Here is a 24,835-nt window from a genome sequence, read left to right as displayed (position 1 = left end):
ATAACCCCAGTTCCCTCAGCCTCTCCTCATAAGTCATGTGCCCCAGCCCCCTAATCATTTTCGTTGCCCTCCGCTGGACTCTCTCCAATTTGTTCACATCCCTTCTGTAGTGGGGGACCTAAACTGGACGCAGTACTCCAGGTGTGGCCTCACCATTGTCGAATAGAGGGGAATAATCACTTCCCTTGATCTGCTGGAAATGCTCCTACTAATACAGCCCAATATGCATTGGCCTTCTGGGCAACAAGGGCACACTGCTGACTCATATCCAGCTTCTCATCCACTGTAATCCCCAGGTCCTTTTCTGCAGAACTGCTGCTTAGCCAGTCGGTCCCCAGCCTGTAGTGGTGTATGGGATTCTTCCTTCCTAAGTGCAGAACATTACTTTCTTGTGTAGCATTCAGAATCGTTTGAAAGTTGTCTGTCTTGGACCCCAAGAATTGGGATTTGACTTTTTTTTTTTCTGACTTGTTGGTAATTGCATGTATGTTACATATTTTGGTAGAAGTTTCTATGAACTGCAGCATGTACAAACCTAAAGTACAAGTTACCAGTTTTTTTAAAAATGTGTTTATATTGAAATAATCAACCCCAAAAAATTAAATTGAGTATTTTAAATCACCAAGACGCTATTATTTGCAGATGACATTTCCAGCTGATTTGGGCATTGCTAGTGAGGAAAACCACATTTTTAGAACCACTTTGGTCACAGAGACTAGTGAAGTTGCACCCAGTGTTTCAAGTGGACCAACTGGACAGTCATCTAGTTTCAGTTCTCCTGACTTGCCAGCTGCCATTCGGACAGCATTTGTTTTAGGGGTAAGATTAAGTTGCATGCAGTATCTTGTCTCTAAGAAGAATTTACTGTTGTGTGTGTGTATCTGCAGTAGTTCTATTAAGCAAGCCTGTTCCAAACTTTTTTGCCCCCTATCATTTTTATTGCTGCATTTGAATCCACAGTTTACAAGGATATTGATGTTATGAGGTGTTTCTATGAAATCATGCATTTTTAGTAGATATTTTTAGAGCTGACATTAATAGGTTTGACATAAAGGAATGTACTTGATTCGTGAGTCAATCCATGTACGTATCTCGTAATGCAAAAAAGAAGGAAAATTAGGAGGTTAAATAAAATCTAGCACACATAGAAATTAACTATCACTGCGGCTATCAATAGAAATAAAGATGAATAGAGAGTTTATCATCTGCATTTTATAGTGAACATTCTGAAGACCTTGATGGGACAATTAATTTGGGCCAGATTGTATTGAAAATGAAGTTTTATTTTACGCCAGATAGAATAGCAATTTGTGAATTAATGCAGGTATTCATGAATGGCAGTACTACTTAAAAATGAGAAATGGGGGGTGATGGGAGGCAGTAAAAGACCAGTATCTGTCATTTCAGGAAGCGACACCAGTGGAGCACCCCTTTAGTGCCATGAAACAAGAACAACAGAAGAAGTGGCTTCTAGATCTGGACAAACAGAAGGAAGAGGCTAAACTACGAAAAATAGAGGAAAAACATAATTATTCAAAGGTAGCTGTAATTTAGAAGGATGATTTGGAATAAGAAAAGGTCTGTTTTTTAGCTTTCTCGTTCAATTCTGCTCAAGTGGAAGTCTATCAACAAATTGTAGATCACACAACTCTGAAAGCCTGACAATAAGCATCCACAACTCCTATTGATTTTAGTGGGAGTTGTGGGCACCAAGTACCTCTGAAAAATAAAAGCTGAAATCCTGGCTCATTCAAACTCAGTGGTAAAATTCCCATTTACTTCACTAGGAACAGGAGTTTACCCCAAGTCTTTGACATTCAGTGAGCTCTAGCTAAACAACCAGCCAGTAATGACAGAAGTAGCATTATAGCACTTTGACAGCAAAGGGACCAGAGAGTCCATTCTAAGTCAGCTCATGTGTGTTATGTCCATAGTCCTTCTGTACATTACATCAAAAGACTTACAGAAGAAAAATTCTTTCCCCAAATACCCTACTGTAGCTCTTCATATGAGTCAGACAGCTTACCTCCCTTAGGGGACAAGGAACAGTGGGAGGATTGATAAAAAAATTTCAAATTTCCTTTTTTTTCCCTGGACGTCTCGCTTCTCTTGGCTCTCTAATATAGGACTAAAGCTTTTTCTGCTTATGGGAAGTGACCCTGTGCAAGATTTTATATGGGATGTGCTATTTTCTTTAGAAGGCAAATACTAGGGAACATTTCCCCAATCCTTCCAAAAAGGCAATTCCTTCTGGAAGTTAGGAGAGTCAAATGCAAAAACTGTGTAATACACCCATGGTAGAGAGGACCCACAGTGGAAACCCTGGTTCCTTTGGCTTGTGTGGAATGCCCTTTGACAGACTAGGGCCAAAAAAAAAAAAAATCTCTAGGTGGTGGTGGGGGAAGGAAACAAGATACCTCTTCCTCAAAAACCTTAGACAGCACAATGAACAATGTACCAATGCCTGTGGCAAAGATCTTTGTGATTTGTTAAAATTCATGTTTGTGCACCTAGCATGCCGACTGCTGTCCCAGAATGAAAGTGCAGGGAGGATGGGTGTGGGCTGGTGAGAAAGAATATGAATACTTGTTCTGATATGTGCCCACAAAATATGTTTAAGAAAAGCTTTCTGTCACCCAAAAGAACTTGCTGCTACTCCTCGTTCATGCGGCTAGAGAATATCTGGGGCGCGAGACAAAGCTGCGTGGATGAGTGACTAGGATGGTAACCAATAAGCTGAGCAGCTTGTAGGACTAATGGAGGCAGTATGAAAAATAATATACATCAAGATAAGGTTGCAGAGAAAGTGATATGGAAAACCCTGTATTAGTATTAACTTATTTTATACAAGACTGAAAGATTCTTGACGAATTTAACTTTTTTACTTCCTAGTTTTTGAGTCTTGCTATTGCAAATAGCAATGCATTGTAAGTGATTTTTCACCAAAAAGATCTGGTTTCAATTTTGATCAGGGTCAGGTCAGGTCACTTTCATATGAACCAGTTTTCCTATTTGTAGAACTAACTACTCTATGTGGCACAGCACCATAATAGAGCTTTAAAAATGCAAATCCTGCTGTTTAGCTTTTATCAAAACAGAAATAAACTTTCAAAATATTTAGTTAAAAGTACTTTATATGACAATGTAACTGAGCGTATTTCCATTTTCTTTTTTGCTTCATATCTGTTTAGGCTGAGGAGCATGAGAGATGGGCAGTGCATTTTGATTCTTTAAAAAACTACCCTCGTGCTAATCCACAACACCTCATAAATGGAACATACACCAAGCAGCCTGAAAATCTTTGCCTGTCCCCTGAAACTCAGGCCCTGACTGCTGTTATTCATCCTTTTACACCTGCAGCTTTAAGCCACCTCAGACATTCAAAGGTGGAGAATGTAGAAAAAAACGTTGAGAACACTACTTCGGAACAAAGTCAAAAAGCCAGGTGAGTGCATGCCTCAATTACAGTAGTCTTCCCAATCAATTCATTTCTGGAATGTCTTTAGAAGTTAGTAAGTCTCTGAAGTAGTATTAATTTGGTATTTACTCCTCTCTTGAGGAATTTGTATGGTTCCCTACTGAAAAAGATATGTATTTCAATTATTCACTAGTAAAGTTTACCGTAAATAGCATTCTTATGTTCAATTTCATTACAGTAACTTCTTGCTTAATGTTGTAGATATGTTCCTGAAAAATGCTACTTTAAGTGAAATGATGTGAAGCAAATCCAGTTTCCCCATAAGAATTGTAAATAGTGGGGTGGGGAGAATTAGGTTCCAGGGAAATTTTTTTCACCAGACAAAAGACTTACACACAGTATAAGTGTTAAACAATTTAATTCCGTACACAGCAATGATGATTGTGATGCTTGGTTGAGGTGGTGGAGTCAGACGGTGGAAGAGAGTGGGGTATTTCTCAGGGAATGCCTTGCTGCTAAATGATGAACTAACACTTGGCTGAGCCCTGAAGTGTTAACATGTTGTTAATGTAGCCTCACGCTCTACAAGGCAGCATGAATGGAGGGAGGAGACCCCATAGACGCATGGCAGTGGCTGCAAACATTCCCTGCGGAAACTGAATGTGATGATGACCCCATGCTATCCCACTGGAGTGCACCACTCCCTCCAATTTTCGAAGTACCTGGGGGTGCGTGTGTATGTGAGACAGAGATACATTGTGTGTGTGTGTGTGTGAGAGAGAGAGAGAGACACAGACAGACAGACATACTGTGTGTGAGAGAGACACGTATTGCCCCCTTAAGTACGCTGACCCCACTCTAAGTACACTGCCTTTTTAAGTAGATCAGCAAGTTGAGACAGCAGCTGCTGCCAGCAAGCTGCCTCCCTAGCCCTGTGGCATCCTCCCTTGCTCTGTGGAGATGGGGTACAGGGGAAGGGGGGCACCCTGACATCAGCACCCCGCTTCCCACCCCCTGCACAGCAAGCAGGAGGCTCCCGGGAGCAGCTCCAAGGCAGAGGGCAGAAGCAGCACACGGCAGTGGGGGGAGGGACAGCTGAACTGACTGGCATTTGATAGCCTGCTGGGCAGCTGCCGCACAGGAAACTTAGGGGGGCTGCCGGCCCACGCTGGTTCCAGGCCCCCACCAACTGGCTCCTACGGGCTGTTCTTCCTGCAAGCAGGCAGCTGCCAAACAACGCTGTAAGAGAGCATTGTGCAGCTTTAAATGAGCATGTTCCCTAATAGATCAGCAACGTAACAACAAAACAACATTAACCGGGACAAAGTTAAGTGAGGAATTGCTGTATTTATTATAGTGCAAACCTATGACAATGAATGAAAGGTACTTATTTTGATACAAAAGTCTTACATTTAAATCTTGCTGATATTTCAGAATAAAACAAAACTCTGGAATTTTTTTTTTAATTGAAAAATATTTAAATGATTCTCTTCATAGTTTTCTCCGGTCAATGACAGCTCTCTTGGATCCTGCACAAATTGAGGAAAGAGACAGGAGGCGGCAGAAACAGTTAGAACATCAGGTACAATCATGTTTTAATCTGACACAGCCTAAATGGGAAGAATGAATGAGGGTAGGTGTGGTGATGTGACTAAAGAAGGAGCCAGGGTGCCAGTACACATTGCTCAGGGGAATAGAAATTGTGACTTCTCCTTCACCAGATTACCCTGGTTAACCAGATGTGTCTCACTTACAGCAGTAGTGGGTAAGGCATAATTAATGTTTGTAAAGTGCTTTATGAGCCTCTATTATAAAACTGATGCCTCAGAAAAATAACCCACAGCATATCTTAGCTGGACTGATATTGTAGTTCCTAGTCAGCAGATGTTTAAAACAGTATGGTCCTTATTCTCATTTACACTAAGCCCCCTAATTATATTTACATCCACTGCCAGAGCAATATGGTTTATTGTGGCTGACTGGAGTCATAATATACTGTATAATACCATTATAACACCTTCCAGGCCAAACAGATGGATCAAAGTACACCAGTTGTGTTATTTCCCCCCAGGGAAACTGAAGCCTATAAAAAGTAATGAATGTGATACAATTCAGGGGCATGTGTGTACACCCTCCCATACCCTGTGAGACTTTTTAAAAATTGTATTTTTCTTCGGCATACTTTCTGCTGAATAGGTTTGCCTGCCAGAGAGCTAAGTTTCATTTATTTTGTGTGGCACAGAAAATAATATCTTTCTTATTGAACTGGATTTTTATGGAATTAGAATACAAATTACGTATTTTGTAATGTATATAGGAGACATGAAATACATTTTATATTATGCACACTACTAAGTGTTAATTTTACTAAATTTTATTATGATTTTGACATCACTAGAAAGCTATAATGGCTCAAGTAGAGGAAAAGCGAAGGAAGAAGCAGCTGGAGGAAGAGCAAAGAAAATGGGAAGAACAAGAAGAAGAACACCGCTTAGCACGAGAACGAGAACTGATGCAAAAACAGTTTGAAGAGGATATGCTCAAACAGAAACAAAAGGAAGTGGGTGTTAAACCTTTACTTCGTGCACGTAAATGACAGTGTTTAATAGAACTGCCAATGCCTAATAGACTTAGAAATAAATAGTAAATACTACTATTATCTAATGCATGAGGCAAGAGTAGTGTTGAAATTCCATTTGTGACTATAGTTAAGGTTGAAAATCTTGAGATTTTTGAAGCAGTGTAGGGGATTTTGCCACACGTCTGTTAACATAAATTAATATTTAATATTTGAATGAAAGAAGTAACAGAACCCATGGGATTGATTCAAAAATGTTACCCACCGTTTTTGATTAAACTAGAAAGCCTAGAAAATTAAGTCAGCACTAATACCACCCTATTGTGAGGGGAAAAGTATTGCCTTACTCCCCCCAGCACCACCTCAAGCTTTTTTCACTTTAGAAAGGACATTGTCCACCTATTTTTCCATAATTAAAAAAGATGAATTTACTAATGTCACATGCATTAAACTGAAATCTCTCTCCTCACCAATATAATTCATTTTGTGTACTCACTAGTTTGAGGGGTTGGTTGTGGGTTTTTTTGGTGGGTGGGGGTGGTTTGAGGTCCAGGCAGTTTTCACAAAAAGACACCAAGATGGACAAAAACCTCAAATAGTTTTAAATAAAGCTGAGGAAGATAAAGTCTTAGGCAATGTTTTGTACTCAAAATAGCATTTTTAAAATTTTTAGTTAAAACAGCAAAAATTGCTTTGAACTCCAATACCGTCTGAGAATACCTAACCTGGAGTATTGGTCTGTAGCTTGATGCTTCTGAGAGACCTCACAAATGTCATGTAATGTGCTTGACTAGATGTGTCCTGTCAGGGCTGAAGTTTATTTCCCCCCAGAATAAATTTTAGTAATGTCATGTCAAAAAATCAATGACACGTTTTGGAGGTACTAGAATACTTTTTGTGAACACCACCCAACACTCCATATAAATTTTATTTCAATCTTCCGGTGGCAGAAGCCTTCTGACCGCTTGGTGGATTCAAACTTTGTGTTCTAGGGGCCCCATCCTTATCTCCTATGGACAAATGTGTGGAAGGAATAAAATTAAGATAAATGATTTAGCTGATGTTTTGAGCCACATAACTTGAGTTATTCTCCTCTTTGGAAGAGATGTTGTGGGGTTCAAGGAAGGCATTGTGCAGGTATATCTCAAGCCACATAAGGCTCCAGATTCTGTACGGAAATCAGAGGCATCCCTATAGGTCTTGGGGAGTGAGATCCTGTACAGAAGACCTGCTTCACTGCATTGCGTTACTGGACTCACCTCCCTCAAGCAGCACAGCTCCTTCGGGAAACTTATTGCCATCAGATGCTCCCCTCCGTTTACCAACATGCACTAAGAGCCACAGAGGAGACCAGACTCTGGCACTTCTTTCCACTCTGAAGTATGTAATGTGTTGAAAGGAGCTGTTACTTGGCTTCATTTCCTGCACCTTTAACCCACAGAGCCTTAAAAGTGTGAAGAAGCATCTCTGCTTGGGGAGGACTTGCTGTTTCTCTTCCATAAGTATAGGGTGCACAGTTTTCTAATACCTGCTTCTTTGCTTCCCTTCAAGTCACATGATACAGGGGGATCACAACGTAGTCTAGCTCTTTATGCTGCTACAGTGCTGGCGCTACGCTCTCCATTAGCCTCACATAAAGATCTTTGCATCGCTGTTATTTCTTTTACTAACTTAAAAAAATACCCAAATAGAAAAAATCATGAATAGATGTAAACTTATAAGGAGATTATGCAGCCCTGTTTATTTTATTCTCTGACTAAATGATCTCATGCATTTGTCTCCCTTTTTATGATAGGAAATCATGACTCTTAAAACAAATGAGCTCTATCAGACAATGCAGAGAGCACAAGAACAGGCACAGAGATTAAAACAGGAACAACGTATTCGACAGTTGGCTCAAAAAGGACATGACATTTCAAAACTGCAGAAGAATCTTGGTGGTGGTGGTGGCGGCAGCGGCAAGTACCAACTTTAATATATTTCATTTTATTTTTGGAGGGTTTGCATGAGCTGTGGATCCTATTTTTGAGAAAAAACATCCTGTCAGTCTAGACATTGCTCTTTGGCTTCAGAAACTGAACAAAACTTCTATCCTTTTAGTCAAGTATCTCAAAAAGTTAAACATATATAATGTTAATCAAGCCTCAAACACCAAGCAGCATTATCCACCTTTTATAATGGAAGAAAGACACAGATGGAGATTTTCAGGAGTACTGAGGAGCACAAGTACAACTGTTTTGGCTTTCAGAGGGACTTGCACTCCTAAATCCTGTAATTTCTTTAGAAGATCTTCCCCAGAAAGGGTAAGAGATGTGGCCAAGTTGTCACTGTGAGCCAATTGCAGAGTCAGGACGAGAACCCAGAAGGTCTAATTATTAAACTACAGGGATAGGGTCAACTTGATAGTGTGATTTATATAGACATTAATAGAAAATTGTTTAAGTCACTGGTTTCTTACTTTTTAGGTGATAAAATATGTGGCCTTTCAAATGTAAATCATGATCATTGTTCTGATGAAGTGAGCAGTAAGATGCATCAAGATGTAAAAACCGTAACCTCTCCTCGGAAAGATACTGCTGTGCAGACAGGTATACATTCCAAAAAAATATGATTTAGTAGGGTATCATATTCTTTAAGAAAAAAAGGTGGAATAGCTCCTTCATTAGCTCAGGCTATCAGTAGAGGCAAATCTTGTTTATACAGCACCGAGTAAAACTAGAAGTGACTGCTTAGACAGATTAGAGTATTAAGAGTAAATAAAATAGGAGCAATAGGGAAACTAAGGCCTTGTCTACATTAGAGAGTTTTGTCAGTGCAAGTTATGACGACGTACAGCCACTGCTGTATTAAACCGCTGTTGCATGTCCACACTATGGTCCTTGTGTCAGTGAAGCATATCCACAACAGCACCTCTTGCATTGACAGAGAGAGCAGTTCACTGTGGGTAGCTATCCCACTGTGCAACTAGCCACAGGGTGCTTTGGAAAGGGTTTGCAATGCTTCGTAGGTAGATCCCTACCAAATTCACAGCCATGAAAAACGTGTCCCAAACTGTGGAATCTGGTCTTGTGTGTGCTTTTACCCTATACTATACAGATTTCACGGGCGGGGGAAGACTAGCATTTCTCAAATTGGGGGTCCTGGCCCAAAAGGGAGTTGGGAGGGTGTCACAAGGTTATTTGAAGGGGGGTAGTGGTATTGCCACTCTTACTTCTGCACTGCCTTCAGAGCTGGGCATCTGGAGAGTGGCAGCTGTTAGCTGGGCACCCGGGTCTGAAGGCAGTGTCCCGCCAGCAGCAGTGCAGAAGTAAGGGTGGCAATACCATACCATGCCACTCTTACTTCTGCGCTGCTGCCTTCAGAGCTGGGTGGCTGGAGAGTGGCAGCTGCCGACAGAGGGCCCACCTCTGCAGGCAGCAGCACAGAAGTAAGGGTGGCAATACCATGCCATGCCATCCTTCTGCACTGCTGCTGGTGGTGGCTGTGCCTTCAGAGCTTGGCTCCTAGCCAACAGCCGCCGTTCTCCAGCTGCCCAGCTCTGAAGGCAGTGCCGTCACTAGCAGCAGCACAGAAGTAAGGGTAGCAGTACTGCAACCTCCCTTACAAGTCTAAGCATGCCTTCCTTTCTTAGGACTATCACATCTCGTCCAGTGTTAGGTCTTGTCTACACTACACAGTTTCGTCAGCAAAAGGCGGCTTTTGTCGACAAAACAGTGGAGGTGCAAGCACTATAATGCTCCTTCTGTCAGCAAACTCTCCTATTTGTTCATAATCTGGAGGAAAAAAAACGAGCTTTCCTGCTTTTTCAGGTCCCAAATGATTTCTCAATTTGGAATGAATTAATCCAAAGAAAGAAAATATTCTTTCTACACCAACAGAAGAAGCTATTGCTGTTAAAAGTGAGATTATCACTTCAACAGTCTCTAAATTCAAGTGCTTTAAGTGACTTCTACCAGTTCACTGGTGTGACTTTCTTTAAAACATCATCAGCAAACATATTTCTTGAATGGTTCACCCTAAGCCCTGACGTTTATTATAGTTGGCATTATGGAGGGATGATTCCTGGATGTCCATGTCATAGCCAACTCCTCTTCTTCAGCAGTTAAGGTTTGACCCTGGTACCGAGTTTTGAGAATATTTGGAAGAAAATAAGCTGGAGATAGTGCTTGTCCCATTCTTTTTTTTTTTAATGGTTGTAATTTAACTCTGTCATTACATATTTCTCTTTTTAAGATCTCACTCAGTTCCTTCCACATTTCAACAGAGTCAGCAATAAAACAGATATTTCCCTGCATTTTGTTCAGGGCTACAGAAATAGGCTTTAGGGTACTCAGCATGTGTTCAACATTTCTCTTAAGCCCAATGTTGAGAACTTTGGCTGTGACAGTGCCATCTTTTTTTCATGATTTTGTTCACAAACAGTCGTCAGATTAGGCCAGTTCTTGATTATAGTGGGGGCGGAGTATTGTTCCGCCCCCAACAATCTTCTATTCATTGAACTTTTTGAAACTTTGCACTTTTAGAGAGATGTAAGGGATTGACTCTGTGTAGACAAATTTTCAGAGGTACGATAGGGTTGAGGTCTGTTATTTCTCACCTGTCTATATTTATTTATTTAAAATAAGCTTGTTAACAGCAAAAATTATCTCTGGAGACACAAATCCACAGTTTGGGAACTGCAAAACTAAGTATTTGATGGTATATTCTAGACTGAGCACGGCATCCCATTGGGTAGATTAACCTAAATCATCTATACAGAAGCCCCTGTAACCCCATAAAATTGGGTCTCTAATCTGGGGTGGGCAAACTTTTTGGGCCGAGGGGCACATCTGGGTGGGGAAATTGTATGCGGGGTTGGGGTGCTGGAGGGAGTGCGGGGTGTTGGGGAGGTGCAGGAACGGGCTCAGGGCAAGGGATTGGGGCAGAGGAGGGGGTGCAGACTGCGGGAGGGAGCTCAGGGCAGGGAGTTGAGGTGCAGGAGGGGTTCGAGGTGCAGGCAGGGGGTTGGGGTACACAGGGGTGCAGGGTACAGCAGGGGGCTCAGGGTTGGGGGGCAGGCAGGGTGCACGAGGGGTTCGGGCTCTGGGCTGGCGCCGCTTACCTAAAGCAGCTCCGGGGTAGCAGCAGCGCCCACCGTGGCCAGAGCAGGCTCCCTGCCTGTCTTGGCCCTGCACTGCGAAGCGGCCCTTGCCACGCCTCTAGGTACCTCCCCCAAAGCTCCTATTGGCTGCGGTTCCCCGTTCCCAGCCAGTGGGAACTGCGGGGGGCGGTGCCTGGAGCCAAGGGCAACACACGAAGCAGTCTGCTCCCTCCCCCCCTCCCCAAGGCCACAGGGATGTGGTGCCAGCCTCTTCTGAGAGTGGAGCAGGGCCTGTGGAACCTGGGGGGGGGCAGTCCTGTGGGCTGGATCCAAAGCCCTGAGGAGCTCACTTCATCCAAGGCATGCTTAGACTTTTGAAACATGAAGGCACATAAGTACGGCATAAGAGTATTCTCAGCCTTTTGCCCAAATTAACTGTATTAATTAATTAATAAATTAACTGGGTTTGAATACATAGGGTGCTTGGCATAGTCCATTAGCTATCTTATAACAAATTCATATGGGGCTGACTGCAGTGTCAGGCACTAACTTAGGGTCATGAGAGTAAACAAAATAGGACACAGTTCAGCAAGGTACTTAAACATATACCTCACTTTAAATACATGAGTATCTCCATTAACTTCAGTGGAATTATTCTCATGCTTAAGTACGTGCCTAGTATCTTATGAATTGGGGCCCTAAAGAGGTAGTGAAGATACTAGAAAATTTCTGCTAGTGATTTTGGAGTTAGGGTACAAAAGCATTTTGTTTAACAATTGGCAAAGCCTTCCACAATTTCTCCTTGCAATACATGCATAAAAGTAGTTGGTATATCCAAATCTCACACTGTGAGGGTGCTTGGGTAGTCAGATACTTCATCACTACATGCCCTTAGTGTGGAGTTAGTCTTGTCTGTCCCTGCTATGTTTCAGTTCCCTGAAACAAACAGCCTTTGGCTCCACAAGCACTTACTTCCAGGTCTCTGCAGACCTCCTCTTTGTGCAGGTTAGTGCTAAGAATACACCAACCCCTTAGTCCTCAGAATGTTCCCTATAGTGTCCAGCCCCTGTCACTGGACATTCACTGTAATTACTAAGTTCACTATCCCCAAAGGAGACTTATACACACAGCTTGACTGATAAAACTCAAAATCAGGTCCTTTATAACACCACAGCAGTGAAATGTATTTATAATGAAAAATCATAAACTTATGATCAAATAGAGAGAGAGATACTGAGTAAGGCTAATGGGTGGAAACAGAACTAGGAGCACTTATTAATCTACTTTATAAAATAGGAACTATAACCATTTTCTCCCAGGGATTCAGTCTTAGACAGAGCTGCTGGTTTTCAGACAAAAACCAGGATCCAGATTTTCATGAATACACCCCACCCCCTTCAAGGGGTTTCCTCAGTCAGTGGATAACTAAATGGCTTTTTGCTTCTCCTTATATTAACCAACACTCACTGTGTTGACCCCAGAGTCAAGATGTCTTGAAATGCAAGTGTAGCTCCCATTGTGTTTTGCTTACAATGCTTAAACTACGTATGAAGCCTACGTAGCCACGTGCCTATACATCCCTTTGTCTGACAAAACTGGTTTTTCACCTCTGCTGGGGAGTAACACCTTGAAACAAACTATAGGGACATACTTTTAATATACATAACTTTAAATATAAATCAGTACATACATTTCACAATGATATTAAGGACTAGTATGATCCTGGCTTTCATTTAAGAGCTCTCATGGTATTCTTTATAGATAAATACTATAACAGCAACATGTTAGGTGTAGTGAGTTTGTTCCTGACAGGAACCTTTGCCAGTTGATATTGAGAGGTCCTTAGGCTAACACATGCCTAGACCTTCCAATTTGTTCCCAGATGTCAAACATTATTACTTGAAATGAAGATCAAGGATGCTTTACATTTCTTAGCACTATAGTTGAGGCAAAAATTATATTTAGTAAAACTATACAGCCATTGTGTGCCTTTTAGTTTAAATAGATGTTGCTTTATTGCAACAAATACCTAATCTCCAGCCCTCAAATGGGTTGGGAAATTCCATTGAAATATTTTTTGTTTCTTTAACTAGACATTTATATTTTGGGCTTGGCAGCAAGTGTAGAAAGATCAATAGAGATTTGCAAATGCTAAGGAATTAAGTAGTATTTGGGGTGTGCCTAATGTATTGTATGAAGGGGACTGATAGGGTGGGAAGGTGGTTTATTTATTTGTTTTAAAGACTGAAACAAAGTTTTCCCTTTTAGAAGGAGAGGGTGTCATGGGGCGGTCCCCTGTGAGTCTCTTTTCTTCGGTACAGACCACTCTCACTCAGGCCACCATCACCTTTAGTACTATTTACATATATATGCGTCCCAGTCAGCTCCCCTCTTACTTTTGGGGGAAAAAGATCAGCTCTTTCTTTCCTTCAGGTTCTGCATTCCCCGCCCCTCTTTCCAGATTTTCCTTCCTCTCTATTTATCTCCTCCCAGCTGCTGGGGTTGCTTCTCTCCTCTGAGTAGCCTTTCAGCTGTGGCCCTACTTGTTAATAGGTCTTCCACTTAGATCCCAATTGACCTATATTGGTGGGGATTTGAGTGACAGGTTACTGAGTCAGCTCCTGACTCAAATCCCCTGTCACATGCCTCCCCACCTTCTTCCAAATGCTCTCTTTTCTTTTGGGCTGAGCTTGCCTTTATCACCATTCTCTGATTTTTTTGGGACCCCATCTTTGGGGTTATTCCCAGCTCCTCAGTGGCTGTCTTCTGTTTTCCACCCACCCACAAAAAACCCAACTGTGGGTGGGGATTGTCCCCACAATTCAGTCTCTGCCTGTCAGTAGAGTGCTTTTGGCATGAAGACAATCTGACCTTCCCTCTAATTTGTTGCGACTCTACCTCTAATTCTAGGTTTTCACCACTCTCCATGACACTCTGTTCTGCCCCGACATCTCATTCTTGCTCTGGTCCATTCCTGGGACTCCCTGGTAAACCGTTGTTTTATCAGCTATATCCCTACGGGTCTCAGTCATCAGCCTCTGTTATACCTCTGTTTTCCTTCCTCCTCTACCAGACTCTTCTCTCTTGTTGACCTTCCTGACTTGTATCTTCCTGTCTGGGTTTTTTTTAATTTCTATCTGACAGCCCCCTTCTTCTAGCTCCTTTTCTACATTCCATAACTGACCCTGTGATCTCCTTGGAGTTCTCTCTCTCTCTCTGGGAAGGGTTTCCAGTTCAGACCCAACACAACTGGATGGGGTAAAGCCTCCACCACCCCCACCTTCCATATAAACACTCTCTTGACCTCCAAGAGGAATGTCTCCTTTCCCCATGTATACATTCTAACCTTACTGCCCTCTCTGCTAACATCTGCTGGAGTTTCATCATGTCTCACAGAACAAAACCTCACCAACTTGCAGTCCATATGCGAACACTCTCTATGGGTCCTGGCCACCGACATTGGTAACACACCATCCCTCTCTGGCAGAGTATGAGGGCCCTTTGGACTTCTCTCAGTCCCTTTTCCTGGCTGAGCATCTACCAACTTCTCTCTCATCTCCTGTCCCAGCAAGAGATGGACTGTCTTTCTGGGTAGCTCAGCCTCTAAGAATTTTTCAGTCAGCTTCCCCACACTGTCTGATGTCGAGGATTGGTGCCAGTGCAACCATATACTCCCCACTGCAGGAAGACCTTGCAAGAACTATTCTACGATCAGACATCCATCACTTCCTCCACCCCCTGGCTCTCTGGGGGTAACAACCAGCTAGTAGCTCAGTCTTGACAGCCTCTTTGCTTTTTGCCATCCTAAATTTCTGTTCGGATCTTTCTGACAACAGAATCATCCTATATGCAATGGCATGTTCTTCACTTAGGGATGCTTGGGCTTTGCAAGGAGCCACTTGCAAACTTAAAGAACCAGAACTTAAAGCCACCCTCTCAAAAATTTGGTGAAAGGCCTCAAAGTCATTTTTTGGAGCCACTTCACAATGTCCAGTTCCCTGGGCTCTATTGTTAACCCCGGTCACAGGACTCACCAGATTCTGCAGTATCCCATGCTGTACGGCCATCTGTTCCTTGATAAAGTCCTGGAGAACTTTCTGTTGGTCTGCCTGCCACACCATCTGGGCCTGCTGCTCTGGTTGCTAGGACTGTTGAAAAAACTGTATGGATTACTGCAGTTCCTTTTACTATTCTATGATCCATTTCAGGATTTCTTCTATTTCCCAGACCATTGACCCTTGTGCCGGCTCGCTCTTTGGCTTCCTGCACAGATGAGGGATATGGGTCCTGGAGAAGCCCCCAAGTATGTTGCAGGGTGGTCCCCTGGGAGTCTCTCTTGCCTTAGGTACAGTCCAGACTCACTCCAGCCACCTTCCTCCCCACCACTGTTCTTTATTATAGCATTCTATCAGGCCACTATCTGTAGTACTATTTACATATGTACAAGTCCTAGTCAGCTCCCCTCTTATTGCTAAGGGAAAAGGAAGCAGTGCTAAGAACAACCAGCTCTGTCTTCCTGCAAGTTCTGCACCTCCACCTTTTCCAGGGTTTCCTTCCTCTCTATGTATCTGCTCCCAGCTGCTAGGATTGCTTTTCCCTCTAATTAGCCCTTCAGCTGTGACTCTATTTGTTAATTGGTCTTCCACTTAGATCTCAATTAACCTATATTGGTGGGGATCCAAGTGACAGGTTACTGAGTCAGCTCCTAATTCAGAACCTCTGTTGGAGAAGAGAAAAAAGATAGGGAATGCCTGTTACACTCAGTAGCACTTAAAATGGTGAATAAGATCTGACAAACTATGAACAAGATGCACCTTAAATATTCATATAAAAGCTTCATGTTGTTGTTCATCATTGGTCTATCACAATACAAGATGAATCTATATATCAAGACAATGTAGTTTCATTTCATTTATATTTTAAGTTTTCTTACATTTTGTTCCCCATGTTTTTAAACATGGACTGAGTTTATCTGGTCACTATATTGGTTCTCCCCTGTGCGGTTTACTCTGAAACATCAGAAGGAATAAAAAAGTATGCCAATATTGTAGCAATCGATGTTTTGAATGAAGTGAGTAGTAATGCATTTATAGTCTAAATACTGAAATATAAATCAAAGAAGTCACGTGGCCTGCTTAGAAAAATATAAAAGCGATACTTTTGTTTTTAGATTACTTTGACACCAGAGCGTACATCAGAACTGAAACGTGCACTGAGCCAGTTGTAGAAAGAAGAACTGTGGACTGTACATCTCCAGATATTTCCATAGAATATAAAGAGAAATTTAACATCAAAAAATGCAAGAAAGAAATGCAGTATCCAGATAAAAAGAAAATATCAGAAAAAGAGAATAATGGCAGTTACACTGATTTATATAATCAATTTGCAAGAAAGGAGAAACAAACAAATCCTATGGAAAAATATGGAAAGAGACCTGACTGGAACATAAACAAACCTGGGAAAAGGTATATTCCAGCATCAGAAAGATACCCTAGACGGCTACAGAAGCAAAGGGAGGAAAAGAAAGTAAGACGACAGATAGAGCTGCTTCAATTGGTAGAAAGAAATACTCCTGGTAAACTCTGTCAAAAGAAAGAAGTCTCTCCAGAAAGGTCTCCTTCATCTCACCAGGAAACAAATACAAAGAGTAAGGGACATGCAGTAACAAAGGTAATGATTTGGTGTATAACAGCAAAAATTTTTCATCATAACCTTGGCTCACTTAATATCTCATTTGTGTCTGGGCTAGATCATTGGTGAAACTCCAGAACTTAGTTCAGTAATGTAGGTATTCTAGTGACATAATACATTCAGATTTCACTCACCTGGATTTTGATGTCACCATAACCCTCTTCTGTGTATTTATTCCCTGTTATTTAGTTGTCATTTATTCTTTGTGTAAAGAGGGAATCTGATTGGCAGCAAGATACAAGCCTGTGTATCCTACTCTTGGAGTTTGAAATTATGAAACTGACTTGACCCTCTTTGTCCATCAAAGGCAGGAAAACATATAGGAGAACAATGTTAATTTTCACAAACAACCAAAAAAGCCATTGTTGACTTGTGAGAGAATTTATGACAGCAAAGTACATACTTTATAATTGCACCTTTTCTTCCTTCTTCCATTCCACTAAACACACATCATCAGTAGTCCATGGCTGAAAAAAATCGTATCTTTCCACGCTTTAAAGAAAATACTGCTGATACCGCTCACCTCCCAGCACTGACATTGTGCCTCATTTCTTCCCTTCACACCAGGTCTACTTTCCAGTGAAAAATGTATCCAGAGATAAAGTGACCTCTGTAATTCTGTGTAGCCAGCCAAGAAGCCATTTATTTGTTTGGCTGAAAATGAATGCTAGAAATGCACTACTTCAAAGGCTGTGGGCACAATAAGTAATCTGTGAATTCCATAGGTATTCATGTATGTGTCTTAAATGAATGTGGAGGATAGAATTGCGAAACTGAAGACAGTTTTTCACGTACGTTAGTCAACGACAATGGCAGTTATTACAACTGAGTTTTGCAGTTGATTTTCAGGAAAGTTGGCCTTTGAGTGAAAATACAAGATAAATTAAAGTAAGGTATAAATTGCTTGTTCAAAAGTCTAATAAACTGTATATAAATTAATATTTTTCATTTATAAGAAAAAAAACAGTTTTCCCTTGTGTCTGGAAAAAGGGACCTACATTTAATAATAGTGCTCAGCCTGAAGCTTTGGGTAGTATGGATCCAGCCATAAAAGGTACTGCATCAAGTCCTATACCCTGGTGTTTCTGATTGTTCCAATAACCTGTAGGTACTTTTCCACCTATATATATATAAAATGTGTGGGGTGTGTGTGTGTGTGTATTTCCATAATCCTGTTTTATACCATGGAGAATTGTTCATTTTTACACCCTTTTCCTCCCCTAGAGATTTTATTTTTGTGTTTCCCTGTTAGGATGCCAGCCTTTTTTCTGAGTTGCTGATTAGGTGTTATGTCTCACTTGCTTTGATGCAACAGTGTTAGCAGAGATCTCAGCTGCTTCCTTGGCGTCACAAGAGTTGAGGAAGGAATTCTTGCCTAATCACTCTTCCAGGTTACCACTCCTATGGACACCCTATTAGACTCAAACTGATTCTGAGGCTTGAAATTTTAACCCTTAATTTCTCTAGGAGTAGCTATCAGTGGTACCTGTAGTGCTGTGGTGGGCAACCTGTGGGTCGCACGTGGCCCATCAGGGTAATCTGATTACGGGCCTCGAAACATTTTGCTGATGTTGACTGTCCGCTGGCATGGCCCCCCGCAGCTCCCACTGGCCATGGTTTGCCGTTCCTGGCCAATGGTAGCTGTGGGAAGCGGCAGCCAGCACATCCCTGTGGCCCACCCCTTCCTGCAGATCCCATTGGCTAGGAATGGCAAACTGCTGCCACAGGGAGCAGTGCGGGGCAGAGGGGCGTGTTTGCAGCTGGTCAATGTCTAGTGGCCAGAACATGTCCTTTTCTGGGTTAGTAAGGTTTCCCCTAATGGCAGAACTTGGTCAGGGAGTGTCATGATCTCAAGGGTGTCCCCCTAAGTCACAAAAAACCTGTACACACCCTGCCTCCGAATCATTACTAGCATTACAAACCTTAATGTTCCTGGTTCTTCTTACCTTTTGCATCAGCTCTGGAAATCCAAAACTTACTCTGCACATTTAACTTCATGGAGGTGTAAGTTGTCTTCAGAGAATTACATCAGCAATGAGTTTGGTCTGCAATGTTTATAATAGTATCTCTTTGAGTAAAGGCTTAGATAAGTATATTTCACCTGAATTCAGGTCTAACACTGCTTTAGGAACTTTAGAAGGAAAAAAATCATTTTGTCTTACAAAATAAAATATATATTATAAAAAATTCAGATTTTTTTTTTTTTTTACTTTTGATCTTATTCTAGGGAGAACAATCTCAGTGGAGTCATTTGAATGAAGAAAGGTAGGTCTGTATTCTGTATCAGTTATTACAAGGAAATTAAGAATGAGAAATTAGATATGTTTTAGTGCAATTTTTACTTTTTACTAAAAATATACAATTTTTTAAATAAAAGTTTATATATATTTCATTCTCAAGTGAAAAACATTTCAGAGAGTACTGTACTTGGGAAAACTGTGCTGGACATTTAAGGCATATATTAGACAGAAGAATGTGTCCCAAAATGAGGGCAACTTTAGTTATTTAAGAACAGGACTTACTGTTTTCCTTTCTGTCACTTGGACAGGGAACATAACCTTTTGTAATATATATATTTTTGCCTAGCACATTCATTTGCATTTGCCTTCATAAAAAAGTGTGTAGAATGCATTTTATCCTTAAAAGAACTAGCACAGATTTAAATAATATGTATTGCTTATATAAATTGCATAGAGCTTGTTTTCAGGTACAGAGAGAATGACGAGCAAATGGCTAATTCTAGAAAAGATATTTTTGTTAAATGTTTAAAATAAGTGTCAAATACTATAGAAGGAAAATTATAGGATGCTAGTCAGTCTAGGAAAGAAGAGCCCACAATTGTCTGCAAGCTAATAGAAATAGAATATTCATGGCCTGATTCTCAGGTCTGGCCATGCCTTCAGACTGCTCTTTGGTCCCAAGTGACCATTTTGGCAGGTGGGAATAACCAGAGCTGTGCAGATTCTCCCTTTCATCAACCCATGCAGCCTATCCTGTAGTGACAAGAGAAGTAGCACAGAGTCGTCATGCTGATTCTTTGTCATCTGGGAATTCCTAATTAGCAAAATCCATTGAGTTTCTGGCCACTTTGCGCAAAAAGAGTGAATTAGAGGGCCCACTAAATGTTTCTAGTGCACATTAAGCACATAGGGGAGGGAAAACATAATTTTAGATTTTCTTAAAAGATATATTAAACAATATTTCATTAGGTTTTAGGAGTATTAATAAAATGAAGCATATTGCTTGAAAATTTTGGTCTAACTAAAATTATTTTGCACAGATCTGAATCACCACCTGTTCCAGCAGTTAAAAACAGATTACACCAAGGACAACAAAGGCAGATAAATACTTCTAATTTCCCAATTCAGAATGGCAATAGTGGAAGAGGGAAGAATATCAACACAGACATGCAACAGAGGAAATCATCTTCTCCAGTTATTGAACCTGAACGGCCACCCTCTTCTCATTTCATTCCCTATGTGCGAACAAATGAAATTTATTACCTTGATCCAGATGCACCAATGACTAGACCTTCAACACATGATCCACAATATCGACAGTTTAATGGTACTGAAACATATAGTAAACTGATATTAAGATGGCAGGAGGGAGGGGTTTTAGTGATTTATAGTTGTTTGAATACCTGATGTAAATAGTACACTGAAGTCTCTGACATTTGTCCTTATAAATGCCTGAGACTTATCAGTTGAGGCGCAGTATTACACAGAGAGCTTGTACTTAGTAGGCCACTAGTCAATAGTGTTTAAGAAAATAAAGTTAACTTGTTCTTTTTATTAGCAATACATTGTGATGAGGCATCACTGTACTTTATTAGGTAATACATATGTATATAAATATATTCGAATTTTTTTAGGAACTGAAATACGGTTTCACTTGTGAAATAGTTTTAGTGATAAAAAATCTGGCAGGGAAGGAAAACTGGCTCTCTACAAGCTATAAAGATAGGCTTGGAAGGATTAGATTTTTGGTAAATATCCATTAACATCAGTTTCACCACACACACAAACCAGTGAAAAAGTATTTCCATCAGTAGTAACTAGGGCTGTCAATTAATCGCAGTTAACTCATGCAATTCACTCAAAAAATTAACTGTGATTAAAAAAAATTAATCGTGATTAATTGCACTCTGAAACAATAGAGTACCAATTGTAATTTATTAAATATTTTTGGGTGTTTTTCTACATTTTCAAATATATTTATTTCTATTACAACACAGATTACAAAGTTTACGGTGCTCACTTATTTTTTTTTTAAATATTTGCACTGTAAAAATGATAAAAAAAATCATATTTTTCAGTTCACTGCCTACAAGTACTGTAGTGCAATCTCTTTATCATGAAAGTGCAATTTATAAAGGTAGATTTTTGTTATTGTTACATAACTGCACTCAAAAACAAAACAAAAACTTTAGAGCCTACAAGTCTGCTCAGGCCTACTTCTTGTTCAGCCAATTGCTAAGACAAACAAATTTGTTTACTTTTACGGGAGATACTGCTGCCTGCTTCTTATTTACGTCATCTGAAAGTGAGAATAGGCATTAGCATGGCACTTTTGTAGCCGGCATTGCAAGGTATTTGCGTGCCAGATATGCTCAACATTCATATGCCCCTTCATGCTTCCATGCTGCTGATGTTCATTAAAAAAATAGTGCGTTAATTAAATTTGTGACTGAACTCCTTGGGGGAGAATTGTATGACCCCTGCTCTGTTTTACCTGCATTCTGCCATATATTTCATGTTATAGCAGTCTCGGATGATGACCCAGCACATGTTGTTAGATTTACGAACACTGCAGATTTGACAAAAGGCAAAGAAAGTTCCAATGTGAGATTTCTAAAAATAGCTACAGCACTCGACCCAAGGTTTAAGAATCTAAAGTGCCGTCCAAAATCTGAGAGGGACAAGGTGTGGAGCATGCTGTCAGAACTCTTAAAAGAGCAACACTCAGATGCGGAAACTACAGAACCCAAACCACCAACACAGAAAATCAACCTTCTGCTGGTGGCATCTGACTCAGATGGTGAAAATGAATATGCATCGGTCCACTCTGCTTTGAATTGTTATCGAGCAGAACCGGTTATCAGCATGGATGCATGTCCTCTGGAATGGTGTTTGAAGCATGAAGGGACATATGAATCTTTAGCGCATCTGGCATGTAAATATCTTGCAACACCAGTTACAACAGTGCCATGCGAACGCCTGTTCTCACTTTCAGGTGATGTAAACAAGAAGCGGCAGCTTTATCTCCTGCAAATGTAAGCAAAATAGTACTGAGTGGACTTGTAAGCTCTAAAGTTTTACATTGTTTTATTTTTGAATGCGGGTTTTTTTTGTACATAATTTGACATTTGTAAGTTCAACTTTCATGATAAAGAGATTGCACTACAGTATTTAGTTTAGGTGAATTGAAAATGCTATTTTGTTTTTTACAGTGCAAGTATTTGTAAATCAAAAATAAATATAAAGTGAGCACCGTACACTTTGTATTCTGTGTTGTAATTGAAATCAATATATTTGAAAATGTAGAAAACATCCAAAAATATTTAAAGAAATGGTATTCTATTATTGTATAACAATGTGATTAATCGCACGATTAATTGTGATTAATTTTTTTAATCACTTGACAGCTCTAATGGTAACCAAAATTTACAGATAGGCAAAGTCTAAAAAAAAAAAAATGCTTCTTAAGGACTCAGTTTGTTTTAAGGATATTTACTTTGTATATTTTGACATGTAATATTGACAATTTGTGTTTTAATGGTTATGCAGCTTTAACTTTTTTGAATCTCAGCGTCTATTGGCATTAACAATTATTGTCTAACCCCTAGTTGTCTGATCTCCCCATAATTTCCTGCCACTGTGAAGAGTTAAATCTACAGAAATAGAAAAAACATGCTTAAAAATAAACATGGATATTTTCTGTTAATTATTTTTAAAAAAATCTGCAAAGCCTATATAAAGACTACTTGGAAGAAATTAAAGTAAAACTGAAACAATTACTTAGTATAATTAATTTGATTTATACTTATCTTTAGATTCTTGCCATACACCACGACAGATTTTTAGCTCTGATCATGTGAGAGATCCACTTCTTAATCCTAATGTAGTGAAAAACAGAGACCGACAACAGGCAATCCTCAAAGGACTATCAGACTTACGCCAGGTACAGTATGAGCTAAATCTGTAATGAACATTTTAAAGTTTTGTATTTTCATAATCATTTCCCATCTTTTAGCCCTATTCTCGATTCTATCCCTTTCTTTCATCCTACTTTTTTGCCCTGGTGTTTCTTTAGCCTCTTTCTTTTCCTAGCGTTGAGATAGTTGAGGACCTAAGAAAGTGGTCTTCCTGGGGAAGGGAGATGATTCAGCTCTGGGATAAAAGTGGAATAATTTTTTCACAGCGCATCAGGACCCTATCTTAAGGGAATAACATTCCCACAACTGGTGGGTGAGGCTGTGAAGGTGTAGCTATCCACTCACAGCAAAAGACTTAACAGGGCTGGCAATCATATAGCAGCTATGAAAAATATTTTACTTCATTAATTTGAAGTATGAATTGTTATAAAACACCTTCCCTAAATTAGGTTTTCTTTTGTCAACCCTGAAGTCTGTTTTTGGATTCCCGGTGTATGTATAAAAATAAGAAGTGGCTTAACAGAATATTATATAAGTTAATTTGTTCAAAAGAAAAGCATGTGCACATTTGTATAAGGTATGTAGTGTTTGCTCTGTTACCTCTAGTAAATTAATGGTAATGACATATCTCCACAAGGTTTAATAAAAACAATTTGAATGAGATCTGTTTCTTTTTTGTGAAAAGTTAAAAATATTTGATAGTACTGACACTACACATAAAATATCAACTGATGACTCTGAAGGCTACATACTTTTTTTGGATAGGGATCAAGATACTACTGAGATGATGTTGCTGTGCATCTAGTTAGTAAAACAGAAATGATTTAGTGGATAATAGAATGTGATTCAAAGCAAATATGCTCACTGCAGCTGGAAGCAGTGAGACCTTGTCTGGCTACAGAAAGAAAGACATTTTGGGGTTCTTTAAGGAGCAGTCAAAGGAATTGTGAGGAAAGGGGAACTCATCGGAACAGAGACCAGTAGGAAAGGGAAGCAGCAAGACCAGGTATTGGTAACACTGGCACATGTGCCCAGGAGGTGGGGGTATTTGTGCATCTCAGTGAGAACACTCTCTCTACTTCGTCTTTCTGCGTGGCCAGGCCAATTGAGGTAGTAGACTTGGATGACCAGCACAAATGCTTCACGGTTTTTCTCTGCTAAATGACCTGGCATGTGTAGGTGGGAGTGCAAAGTGCATACTATAACAAAACTCCTAAAATAGCTCACATTTTAATACCCTACACATTTGCATATCTTTCACACAGAACATTTTTGGTGTGACAGTATGGAGCCATTCATAGGCATAGCATTAAAGCCTTTCATTCTGAACTTTAAACATCAGTTTGAACTACTAAACTACAGAAAACTGGCCTTTGCAAACAGTGTTGGTGTCACTTTATTTCATTCAGTATCAGGTTGTTTTCAGATTGCACTCCCATTCTGCCATTAAAAATTAATTCATGCTATGAAAGCAGGAACAATTGCTAGTGGAACTTCAACTGTCTGACCTGGTTTGCATTATTTTCCTAATGAGAATATTTCCTAATGTAGTGTCATATTATTTGGTGCAGCAGTGGTCTAACCAAAAGATAAGCAGGTTCTACCAGTAATTTATTGGCAGAAGTAATTAATTTGCAGTTTTGACTAGTGCCACTTCTTTCACCAAAGCATTACAGCTATAGAAGCAAGACAGATACCTTGGGTAAAGCAGCTAGAGGGAGAAAGTCTGCAAGCATTCCAGCAGAACTATAAACAGTTACAATATCTTTATAATAATTACTGTGCTTCTAGAGAGACCTGCTTCTGTCCCTGCACATTGGTATACCAGTACCAGATATACCCCCTTCCCCACACAATGCCCCTGCAAAATATGAGGAAGACAAACGTGGCAGTCGTCCTTATTGTCCAATT

At 40.3% G+C, this 24,835-nt stretch overlaps 1 protein-coding gene across 14 annotated transcripts in view; it reads left to right on the top strand.

Moving 5' to 3' along the window:
- CCDC66 (coiled-coil domain containing 66) overlaps positions 1-24,835 on the top strand; it is a 90,092-nt gene that overhangs the window by 18,992 nt on the left and 46,265 nt on the right. For 13 of the 14 annotated variants that reach the window (XR_007357819.2, XR_007357816.2, XR_007357815.2 and 10 more), the window contains 11 exons: positions 643-819; positions 1,408-1,539; positions 3,192-3,445; positions 4,916-5,000; positions 5,817-5,978; positions 7,792-7,954; positions 8,462-8,584; positions 16,247-16,746; positions 18,995-19,032; positions 20,048-20,334; positions 22,823-22,950. Coding sequence is in view for 8 of the 14 variants with exons in the window: in XM_048859249.2 (XP_048715206.1) it covers positions 643-819; positions 1,408-1,539; positions 3,192-3,445; positions 4,916-5,000; positions 5,817-5,978; positions 7,792-7,954; positions 8,462-8,584; positions 16,247-16,746; positions 18,995-19,032; positions 20,048-20,334; positions 22,823-22,950 (2,049 nt within the window). In the remaining 6 variants the exon portion in view is untranslated. The remainder of the gene's footprint in view (positions 1-642; positions 820-1,407; positions 1,540-3,191; positions 3,446-4,915; positions 5,001-5,816; positions 5,979-7,791; positions 7,955-8,461; positions 8,585-16,246; positions 16,747-18,994; positions 19,033-20,047; positions 20,335-22,822; positions 22,951-24,835) is intronic. The other variant, XM_048859252.2, reaches the window with a different exon arrangement.

The sequence above is a fragment of the Caretta caretta genome, chromosome 7 (genome assembly GCF_965140235.1).
Source record: "Caretta caretta isolate rCarCar2 chromosome 7, rCarCar1.hap1, whole genome shotgun sequence".
NCBI classification, from domain to species: Eukaryota; Metazoa; Chordata; order Testudines; family Cheloniidae; genus Caretta; species Caretta caretta.
Note: the sequence above shows the minus strand (reverse complement) of the source record. Positions and strands in the feature narration are given on the sequence as shown.